This window comes from Dasypus novemcinctus, unplaced genomic scaffold (genome assembly GCF_030445035.2).
Source record: "Dasypus novemcinctus isolate mDasNov1 unplaced genomic scaffold, mDasNov1.1.hap2 scaffold_161, whole genome shotgun sequence".
Taxonomy (NCBI): Eukaryota; Metazoa; Chordata; class Mammalia; order Cingulata; family Dasypodidae; genus Dasypus; species Dasypus novemcinctus.
This window is the reverse complement of record NW_026688159.1, coordinates 640339-652781: the sequence shown is the minus strand read 5'-3', so window position 1 is coordinate 652781 and position 12443 is coordinate 640339. Positions and strand designations below refer to the sequence as shown.

The following is a 12443-nucleotide window of genomic DNA, read 5'->3' as shown; positions in this document are numbered from 1 at the left end:
AACTATCTTGCCTAGAGGTGCGGACATTCTTTGCTCCTTAGGATAGGTGTTGTCCATTACCATCTCCTTATTAGTTGTTCTACATAGGTCCAATGACCTGGAGAGTAAGTGTTGAAACTCTGCTTAGATTAAGAGTTCAAATGGCACATGAACAGACCAAGAACATAATGCTCTGGCTCATGTATTTAACAAGGATAGTGCCAACACATGGCTTTATGTAAATAATATGTAGAGAAGAGCCATATGTTGGGAATCTACAAATGAGACTAACTCTTTTACACTGGGGAGCATAAATTCCAAAGTAAGGTCTACTGACAGGGTGCCAAATTCCTGAGATTCCTGAACTACTTATCTCTAGAACCATCAGGATCCCTACTGTTTGAGGCTCTGTGTACTGTAACAGATAGTGAGATTCTGCTGAGATGAGCATAAGCATAACCTCTGTAATGACCTCCAAACTCACTTTCAAATCTCTTAACCATAAAATCTCATCTGCACTGAATATTTCCCCTTTTTGGTCAAGGTCTTTTTCAGATACATTGCTAGCTGGCATTTGGTAATAATACTTAGGTGCCAGTGAAGTTGAATTTTTTTTTAATATTTTGTATTTTGCATTTGTATTTTGAATTTCTTCCTATGTTAGGATTCTGTTTATATCTTTTGCAGATTTTTAAATTCAGCATATGCTTTCTTATTTTGTGGTGTTAATATTAATTTCTACATTTGTATACAAATCATTTATCAGATGTGTTTGGTAAGTATTTTTCCAAATCTGTATGTTTTCTTACAACTCGTTATCAATGTCTTTCACAGAGTAGATATTTTACATTTGAATAAAAACCGACTTATAAATTTTAATCTCTCATGGATCATGCTTCCATTACTATATCTAAAAACTCATTTCCAACCTATGGGCCCTTAGATTTTCTTCACATTTTAGTCTAGCACTTTTACAATGTATTTTACTTTAAAGTGGTATGATTCATTTTGATTTAATTTTTGTGAAATGAATTCAATCAGTACCTAAGTTCCTTTTTTGTTTGGCATGAGTGCATCCTTTTGTTACCAGATTCTAACTAAGTTCTTGGCTATGCTGCAGACGTGAATTTCAAGAGAATGCCAGGTGAGTTAGGCCAGTAATTTATTCAGGTAGGAAGGGAAGAGAAATGGGAGAAAATAACAGAACATGGTCCGAGGTGGTGAGGAAGGGGATAAAAAGTGATGAAGAGGGCTGATTTAGAAACTACAATTCTCCATTATAGATTATAAGTCCCCAGAGTAACTTGCATGGTCACATGGCAGAGGAAAAATGATGAAATCAACATGCAGAGGGCAAGATGGGTCCACAGGCAAAAAGCTAGGCAAGAGCAAGCTCAAGCCTCATGGTTTGCCTTTAAACTAATTATTCCACTCCTTTGCTAATGACAGGGAAGGAGGTTCCAGTTGTTTGCTGTTTGGATTGATTACCCTGCCCATAAATTCCTTAGTGATGACCCAATGATAAAGTTCCCAGGGAACATCCGGGCTTTTTCATATTTTCAGGAAGGAGTCTTTGTCCTGGGTAGCAGAATCCCAGGGGAGAGATTCCTCCAGCAGCCATCTTGGTGGTTTTTGATGTCCATGTGGACTCTCTGTCAGGTTCCAGATCCATCTATTCCCTACCTTACTAGCCTGCTTCACTTTTGTTCCACCACCACTTCTTGAAAAGATCATACTTTCTACATTGAATTACCCTTGTCCTCTGTGAAACATCAGTGGAATCCATTTATGTGGGGTCATTTGTCCATTTCACCAACAGAAATTTTTAAATTATTGTGTTTTTATAGTAACTCTTACAACCACATAATATGATTCCTACAATATTGTTCTTCTTTTCTATTTTGTTACAGGGTACAAAAAAACTCGTCATAATGTTTGTTCCTTAAAATAAAGTCTGAGAGAATTTATCATGGAAATTATTGCCTTGACAAAGTGTATTCTATTATGGCCCAGGGTTTCTAGCCATCACAACTATTAAGAAGAAGCAGGAACATATGTTTTCCCTGACATTTTCAGAAAAGGGTACTAGATCTCTATAAAATCCATAAAAATATTAACTTAATGTAATTACAATACAAACAGTACCATTTATGATATTTTTCTGATTACTCCTTGAGGTTAAATTGCACTGCTTTGAATATCTCCTCAGGAAATTCATCATCCACATGGAAACAGAAAACCAAACATCTGGTTTAGAATTCATCCTCCTGGGGCTCTCAGAAAATACAGAGGTGCAGCTCCTCCTCTTTGGGATGTTCCTGTCCATGTACCTGGTCACCTTCATTGGCAACCTGCTCATCATCCTGGCCATCATCTTGGACTCCCATCTCCACACACCCATGTACTTCTTCCTCGCCAACCTGTCTCTTACTGATATCTATTTCACCTCCACAACGGTACCAAAGATGCTGCTGAACATCCAGACAGGCAACAAAATCATTACTTTTGAAAACTGTTTCACCCAGATGTATTTTTTCATGCTTTTTGTACAACTAGATAACTCCTTCTTGACTGCAATGGACTATGACCGCTTTCTGGCCATCTGTCACCCCCTGCACTACACAGTCATCATGAACCCCTGGCTCTGTGGCCTCCTGCTGTTAGCATCCTGGTTATTGAGTGTTTTGGACTCTCTTTTGCATGACTTAATGGTTTTGCGATTGTCTTTTAGTACAGAGACGGAAATGCCCCACTTTTTCTGTGAACTTAATCAGGTAGTCAGACATGCTTGTTCTGACACCTTCCTCAATGACCTTGTGATGTATTTTGCAGGTGGACTTCTGGGGATTATACCACTCACTGGGATCTTTTTCTCTTACTATAAAATTGTATCCTTAATTTTGAGAATCTCAACAGCTCATGGTAAATATAAAGCATTTTCTACTTGTGGGTCTCACCTCTCAGTAGTGACCTTGTTTTATGGTACAGGTCTTGGAGTGTATCTTAGCTCTGCTGCTACCCAAAACTCAAGGGCAAATGCAATAGCCTCAGTGATGTATACAGTGGTCACACCCATGTTGAACCCCTTTATTTACAGCCTTAGAAACAAGGACATAAAGCAGGCCTTTAAAAAGCTGGGAAACATTCTGTCTATAAAAGGATACTTTGTCTCAAGTTTACAAAAGTGCTCATGATTAACAGAGATCAAACACTAGAAGATTCTTTTTGAAAATGAAATATTTTGTTGTCTTTTTTAAAAGATACATAGATCACACAAAATGTAACATTAAAAATACAAGGTTCCCATATATACCACTCCCCACCCCACCCTCCTCCTCTCACATCAACAACCTCTGATTGTGTGGATTATCATTTGCATTGTAGTTTACACTCTCCCACAGTCCATTCAGTGGCTTATGGCATGATATGTAATGTCCTTCATGTGTCTCTGCTATATCATTCAGGACAACTTCAAGCCCTGAAAATGCCTCCATATCACACATCTTCCTTCTTCCATCACTCAGCAACTCCCATGGCCACTGTCTCCAGACAGACTAGTGTGCAAATCCTCAGCATTGTTGCAAGTATCTGTGAGTCTTGTCCTTCAAGCAGTGAAGCTTAATTGTCACTGTGGGCCCCAAGGAGTGGGGGAGAGAAGAATAGAATAGAAGGAAGAGAGGGCAACTGGGGCAATGGAAGTGTTCCACAAGATCATGCAGTGATGGATATAGGCCTTGTTAAATTTCACCAAAAAATTAAATGTAAACCATAACACAACCAAATTTTTATAAAATTGTACAATCTAAAATATAAACCATAATGTAAACCATAGTGGAAACATGGTTTTTATCTATGTTTCAATATCTGTACAACAACTATAGCAAATATATGCACATTAAAAAGATAATTGCTGGGGAAGGGAGAAAAGTGTTTGATGTTGGCATATCAGATTCCCCTATATTTTATATGTGACTTCATTGTGATCTAAAACTTTTTTGAAGACATAATAAAATTTTTTTAAAACAAAGGATGAAGACCCTAAGAAATGAATGGAGGAGATAGCTTTACTACTGTACATACAGGGCAACACCTATTACAGTGATGAAAGGAAGGCAAAATGTCAACTATATTTTATGATATTTTGCATTTTTAATACCCCAATTTATTTCTTACTTTATTTTAGTTTTTCTTAAATATAGAATAAAAATATTCTATTTTTAATCTTTAAACCTATTGCTACTATTTCGTTTTCCTATTAATTGAGTTTGGAAATGTATTAACATATAATTTTGAAGAAGTTTTGGATCACGGAGTGGTTACACAATTGCAGAGCTGGAGCACTGGTGTGGGATGTCATTAATGGGGGATGTATGGGTGGGAGGCAGTTCTCCAGGACATTCATACAGGGTATATAAATATATTTGGATATTAATTGGGTATTTTCATAGTAGGTAGAGATTCACATGACAACTGAGGGAGTGCTGAATTCCTGTTCTGGGAAACTATGTTGCATTCCTCAATTGAGGAGCCACTATCCCCCAAGTGCAAGAACAAAGACCAGTGAAGAAGGATGGTTCAATGATTGCACATGATACTGATGACTATGCTTAGGAGCTTTGAGCTTGAAATTTCAACTAGGTCTAGAGATGCAGGGTGCCTAAGAATAACCTCCTGAGAGCCTCCATGTTGCTCAAATGTGGCCACTCCCTAAGTCAACTCAACATTACCTTCCCTCAAGCATGAGACATGTCCCCTGGGTTGAGAATCTCTGGTGCTGAGGAATTACTACCAAGCACCAGCTGGTGACACAATTAGAAAAATACCTTGAATAAAAAGGGGAAATGGGAAAGACAAAGGAGCTCATACAGCTAAGAGACTTGAAAATGAGTCAGGAGGTCATCAGATGGGTTAGGCATATGCACCTTTCAGCAGGATCTCAGAGACAGCCTAAGTAGATACTACCCCAAGCAGTGGTTCTCCTGAGGACTACAGAGTTACCTCATTCCTACAGTCATGGCAGATGGCTCTGGAGTTCTGTGCTTTGCCAGTAGGCCTTACTTTGGAATTTGTGCTCTGAAGTGTGATGGAGTTGGACTCAGATGTGCTCTTTCTACACATTCCTCTTCTGTCACTTTTACTCAACCTGTTGTTTGTGCTGGGGTTTTTGTATGGCCAGGAGACTTGAATGAGCCTCAGCAGAGTTGCAACACCTGCTCTCCAATTCATTGGATTTCCCTGTCAGCTAACAGGGAGGGAGGACTGTCAACCACCATACCAGGGAACCGAGAGAGTCTTCAAGAGAAAGTAAGAGAATTCCATCCATCAGCCATGTGGGATCTAAGCCAACTCTCAATTTAGAGGTGGAGTGGACATCACCATCCCAGGGTACACAAGGTGGAGGAATAAAATATGGATTAGAGGAGCTCTTAATCTAGGTACTTTATAAGTGTATAGAGAGATAATCTGTCATTCACCCAATAAAAACTTATATTTGTTTCATTTTTGTATATCATGGATTCCTACTTCTTTTGTATTGTTTTACATCATGTGCTATCTCATTGTATTCCTGGAATCAGGATTGAAGATAGAAACTGTTGCCTCAATTTTCAGCAGTAAAATATTTTATTCAGTTTATTCTGTATATATAAAATTACAGCAGGTGCTGGAGGGATGAAAGTGTATTGCAGTCACTCCCAGAGAAAGAAACTGTTTGCGTTTTATGGTGTTAGTGAAAAATAAGCTCTCCTAGCAAAGGCTCTGTACCAGCTACCAACGTTTGTTCATTAATTCCTGAAAGAGGTCACATCCTACACTGGAGATGTCATCTGACTGCTTTATAGTAATCCACATTCCGTCTCCAATATGTGCCTTTCTCCTGTGCCTTCAAAATCGTAATTCAAGGGAGTTTGTAATCAACAACACAATCTATGCTTCTTCAAACAATGATGATTTCAATAATTTTATCATTCTTCCAGTGACATAAGTTTGCCCTTCAAAAAATATTTCCATATTGAAGGATATTATCTGGAAATTTCTTTCAGCACTCCCTACAATAATAGTCCCCATTTATGGGTGATAAAAAGCAAATATGTGTTTTTCTGCATTTCATACTATATCTTATTTTACTATTAAACCCAGATATTAGGACATAATTTCAGACTTTTATGTAGGCTTGCTGTTTTCTTCTGAGGTAGACTAAGGTGAATGCTTCATTTATCAACTGATTTCCTTGACATCACTACAAATGGCAAGCCAGAGTGGCATTTTGGAATTAGTGATTTCTCTGAGCTAATGGTCATTTTTGAAAATGTTAATAATTGCTTACATATTTGTATTCACTTCATATTCTTTGGTAAAGCTGTGAATTCATTTTCAGTTATAATTTATTAACACACAGGTTCAGTCTCTGATGTGAGTCATACACTCATCAGGGCTGCAATTTTCACGGAAAGATATATCATTCATGCACTTTTATAAAATGTCTGTGTTTTTTTATTGCACCATAATCTGAAAATTAAAAATCCTCACTTTGTCATTTTTTTCTGGAATTCTCTCCAATGCAAGTAAGAGCTCCACCTTATTCCACATTACTTGAATTAGGATTCTCAGTAAAATCATTTATCACATAAACGAGTTTGTCAATACCTTTCCTAGGTGCCTTCTTTAAATGTTACTGTAAACAATATATTGTGAATCATTTTTCCAAGCTATACAAGAGCAATTATGTACATTTATCACATGGAAATAGTGTCAGTGGTCTTATCACTCCCAACAATGTGATGTATCAGTTCCCAATTGCTACCCTGCAAGACTGTTATTTTGTTATCAGTTCTTGTACAAAATAGTTTACATGAAAGGCTTATTTTCAAGCAGAAATCTCTTCCCACATAAAAGCTTTTAAGAATTTTGACTTTAGTCCATTGTACATTATAATAAGTAGAATTATTATTATTCTATTGTAGACATATTATTGTAATTGAAGAATTTTATCATTGCTATAAAGGCATTGGCCACCAGAGGTTTTGAGGGGAGAGAAGAGAAGAATAGGTGTACTATGGAGACATATTGGAGAAATGGGAATTCTCCTACATGACCTTGCAATAATGGAAACAGGGGCATTATACATTTTGTCACAGCCTATAAAATTGTGTGAGATTGAGAGTAAACTATAATCTAAAATATAGTCCATGGTTAGTAGCAATTCTTCAATATGTGTCCTTCAATGTTAACAAATGTACAACTCTAATGAAACAAGTTGTTAATGTAAAGTGTGGGATGGTGAAGGGCTAGAGCATATGGGAATCTCCTAAATTTTTAATGTAATATTTATATAATCTAAAGCTTCTTTAAAAATAAAAAAAGTCAAGAAAATTTTGAAAAAGAATCTTGAGAAAAAACATGGTAAGCATGAACACTCATCTTATTGAAGAAACTAGAGTTATGTCTTTCAATAATTAAGTATAGAAAACAGTGAAAAACAGTCCAGCTAAGAAAGGCAATATTTCTGTTATAATCAGGAACATTGTATAATCAAGAAGACTCCACTGGAATTATTGACCACACAAATATGCCCCCTTTCTGCAGTCAGGGAGAAAGAGGCTCATGTCTTTAGTATTGATTAAATAATCACCACCTCCTGCCGTTTCCCCATCTGGAGGACAAGAATACAAGCCAGAAAGAGGGAGAAAAGACTGCTAAGAATCACGTACCTTACTGATCTCACACCCTAAGAAGACTCAGTTGTGGATGCCAAACTTACTTACACTTTGAGTGTATTTATGTAGAGAGGGTGATTGTGTATCTTTCAAAATCCCCTAAGAAACTTCCTATTGCTTTCCTAAATATTTAGCTGGTGCACTGATTCATAAGGTAATATTTTTGTTAAGCAAATATCATATGTGAGTAATGGAGACCTTTTCAACTCTATTATATTCTCCTAGAACTTATGTTATTACTGAGATCATTTCTTATTTCCCCATTCCTGCATCTTCTCTTTTTCTTTCAAAAAAATGTATTCCTGGTTTTGTCAGTAGAATTTTATTCTTCTCCAGGATACTAAAATATGTGGAAACAATGATTCACTCTAAACTGAAGGTATAAATTTGTTCTCATGTAAAACTAAGTTTATTCCTTAAGAGTCTATTAATGGCTCTAAGGGCGGGGGAGGGGGGGAAGCATCATATTGTCTGTTATCAGTGAAACTTAAGTACAGTTAGGGTGTTTTTTTTAAAGGGAAACCTTGAAGAGAGTCCCTAAAATATAAATTTCATCTAAAGACACTTCCATAAATTTGGTGAGGAATAAACAACAAGTTACAGAGGGGAAAACTAGTATTTTTCCTGGAGAAGTGGGGGATTTATTTTCTGTCTGAAAACCATGAAATGTATGTTACATAGAAGGAGGGCAAGATACATTTTGAGTGAGCTCTGTTCTGTTTAATTAAATGTTGTGTGAGTAGAATAAATACTTTGGGACCCTATCATGAGAAATTTAGAAAAGATGAATACTGTCAATTGAAGATTTCCTGTCCAGAGTGGGGAAGTGAGAATAAACACACCCAGGTCCAAGGAACATCATTTAAACCAAAAGAAAGTAGAAAACTGTAGCAGAGCCCTTACCTGTTAAAATGTATTGTAATAAGGTAGCCTGTGTTTGAGTATATTTCAAACATGGGAACAATTACTCCTTCCTCCACAGCCAAGAACTGAGTTTACAAGAGAAGCAAATTCTAGAGTAACAGTATTGAATGAGAAGGTCCTGGATGTCACATCCTAATGTCTTTCTCCAATGCCACACTTCCCATTTCTCCTCATTTCCAGATCACCCCTCTCAGAAGAACCGGAAGCACCTGCATATTAATAGCTCTGAGATACATCATCCTAAGTGTGGTTATATATATGTTTCATTTCCTGAAGTTTCCTGAATGAAAATATTTTGTATTTATTTATTATCCAAGAAGGAAACCATCAGTGGAACAATAAATCACTGAAATCAACCTGTAGATCTGTTTCACTGTGAAGAAAATATGAGAGGTAATGTTTTACTGGCAGTAAATGGAGGGACACAGAGAAAATGTCAAGTGTAGGAGGTCCACAGATATAAATTTGATTTATTTTCCATTTCTGCTTCATGGATCTTTGGATCTTTGTGGATCTTTGATTCCCACTGTAGATAAATTTCTCCCATTTCCATTACTTGGAAATTCTAAATTTTCATCATTGTATATTTTAGTTTCATAGGTTCTATTTATTTCATTATTGAAATATACCATTTTATATAATTGCAATATTCTTTTTAATCTTCTAAAACTCATTTAAAAGTGTTGTTTCATATTCTCTGAATATTTTCAAAATCTGAAACACTTAAAGGCTTTTATTCCTATTGCCTGTCTTTTTTCTGTCTTTTTCTTATGATAACTTGCTTTCTTAGGGTCTGTTTAGATTTTTGAATTATTAAAAAGATATGTAGATTACACAAATGACACATAAAAAAGATAGGGAATTCCAATATGCCCCACTCCCCACACCTCCCACATTTTCCCACATTAACAACATCTTTCATTAGTGAAGTACATTCATTGCAATTGATGAACACATTCTGAAGCATTGCCCCTAAGCATAGACAAATGTTTACATTGCAGTTTATACTCTCTTCAACACAATTCCATAAGTTATGGCAAGATATATAATGGTTTGCATCTGTCATTGCAATGTCTTTTAGGACAATTCCCAATTCCAAAAAACGCCCCTGTATTACACCTGTTTTTCCTGTTTTCTGCCCTCAGAACCTCCAGTGACCACTATCTTCACATTCCTTACATGTGGCTTTTCTGTCCTTTCATTTGAAACTGTAACTAGTACTAGAGTTGGTAGGTTTATGTACAAGAGACTTAAATTTGGGGCTGTCCATGTGCCAGCTGGTCCCTGAATCTCAATAGATTTGCAACACTTCTCTCCAGTTCATTGGTTTCCCCCAAGACAACAGACAAGGGGGTGATGATGGACAACTACCATACCAAGTAACTGAGAAAACCTACAACTGCAAACGAAAGAGTCCCATCCATCAGCTCTAATGGATCACAGTCCTTCTCTATTAGATGTGGAGTAGACATCATCATCCCAGAATCCTCTTGTTTGGGGAATGAAATTTGGACTAAAGTAGGCTTACTGGTATCTTACTATGAACTTATTGTGATTCTAGCAATGGAAGAATTTACCCATTGACATATTGTTTTAAAATTGTGCTCTGTTTAATTTGAGCACATATTTGTGTGAATTCTTGGAGGTCTCAGTGGAAAAGAGAGGATTCACATTTTACATTATTTGGAAATTAGCAAGCTAAAACAATTTAATGTTAGGTTGTGCCCCTTTAAGGTCACATAAGTTCCTTGATTTCAGATTGCATACTGGATCCTCATTCAGAGAGCTTTTTTTTTTTTAGAGTTAAAATCTTTAATTTTTTTTTATTTTATTTATTCATTTTTTAAAAATGTATTGCATTCAAAAAATATGAGGTCCCCATTCACCCCACCTCCCCCACCCCACCACTCCCCCCACAGTAACACTCTCCCCCATCATCATGACACATCCATTGCATCTGGTGAATACATCTCTGGGCATCACTGCACCCCATGGCCTGTAGTCCACACCATACCCCACACTCTCCCACATTCCATCCAGTGGGCCATGGGAGGACATACAATGTCCGGTAATTGTCCCTGCAGCACCACCCAGGACAACTCCAAGTCCCAAAAATGCCTCCACATCTCATCTCTTCCTCCCATTCCCCACCCAGCAGCCACCATGGAAACCTTTTCCACATCAATGTTACATTTTCTCGATTATTAACCACAATAGTTCATGAATGGAATATCATTAAGTCCACTCTAATCTTCACTGTATTCCTCCTTCCTGTGGACCTTGGCTTGGTTGTGTCCATTCCACAACTATGTCAAGAGCGGGCTTAGATTCCACATGGATACTGGATGCAATGCTCCTGCTTTCAGTTGTAGGCACTCTAGGCTCCATGGTATGGTGGTTGACCTTCTTCAACTCCATGTTAGCTGAGTGGGGTAAGTCCAATAAATCAGAGTGTAGGAGCAGAAGTCAGTTGAGGCTCAGGTCCTGGCTATCATATTGTCAGTTCAGAGATTCAAATCCCCTAGATATACCTTAAACCTCAGCATCAACGACAATTCCAGTAAAGCAGCATGAAATGCTTGTGAAAAGAGATCACATCTCATTCAGAGAGCTTTGGCACTTGTAGCACCATGGTCAGGAGAAGTGTGTCTCTTCATACACATAATTGATTACTGTATTTATACTTTGTTAACCTTTACAATGCAACTATAATTCTAAGGATCCATCTTTTACCGGAATCTCTTACCAGAGTTTCCACTTAGGAGAATTTTTTAATTCATTTTCATATGGAACACATTTAGTAATATGGAATCTCAAATTCCTTGATGTGGATAGTCTCTCAAAACTGCAGCTGGCATTTGAAATCCACTACACATCACAGTCGTTTTATTATTTTGTGGCTAAACTAATTCATTCTGTTAGGCCAGATTTGGGATGAATTTAAAATATTCAGGGAAATTTATAGGTGTGAATCCTCATTTTAAAAAATAACACATCAAAAGCCTATCTACAGGGAAGCAGACTTGGTCCAGTGAATAGGGCATCTGTCTACCACATGGGAGGTCCACATGGGAGGTCTGCGGTTCAAACACAGGGCCTCCTTGACCCGTGTCCAGCTGGCCATGCACAGTGCTATTGCGTGCAAGGAGTACCATGCCACGCAGGGGTGTCCATGCATAGGGGAGCCCCATGTGCAAGGAGTGCACCCCATAAAGAGAGCCACCCATTGCAAAAGACAGTTCAGCCTGCCCAGGAATGGCACCGCACACATGGAGAGCTGACGCAGCAAGATGACACAACAGAAAAGAAACACAGATTCCTGTGCTGCTGACAACAACAGAAGCAGACAAAGAAGAACATGCATCAAATAGACACAGAGAACAGACAACTGGGGGGGGAGGGAGAAGGGGAAAGAAAAATTTTTTTAAAAAGACTAACTACAGATTTGTGGGAAATAGAAAAAGAAGGGCAAACTGTACCTAAATCTAGAAGAAGGAGAAAAATAATATAGATTTAAGTGAAGAGAAATGAACTAGACTATAGAAAATACAATTGTGTGAACCAATGAAATTGGTTCTTGGAAAAGATCAATAAAATAGAAAAGGTTCTTTTAGATTGAAAAAGAAACAAGAAAGAGGATGCAAATTGCCAAAATAAAAAATGTAATCAGGGATGTTGCTAGATATTGCTGACATTAAAGGGATTATGAATTAAATCTATGAACAATTGTCTATCAGAAATCTAGAAAATAGAAGAAATGGACCAATTCCTAAAAACATGCAAGTTATCTAAATTGACTGGAAAGAAATAGATCTCAACAAAAAC

The 12443-nt window shown here is 37.3% G+C and overlaps 1 protein-coding gene across 1 annotated transcript; it reads left to right on the top strand.

The window, feature by feature from the left end:
* Positions 1-2204: 2204 nt before the first annotated feature.
* On the top strand, positions 2205-3125 carry LOC139438524 (olfactory receptor 7A10-like; the record flags this gene model as incomplete). Its single annotated transcript, XM_071213618.1, has 1 exon — positions 2205-3125. A coding segment is annotated over exon 1 (921 nt), but the record flags the coding sequence as incomplete, so codon positions are not given.
* Positions 3126-12443: the final 9318 nt, after the last annotated feature.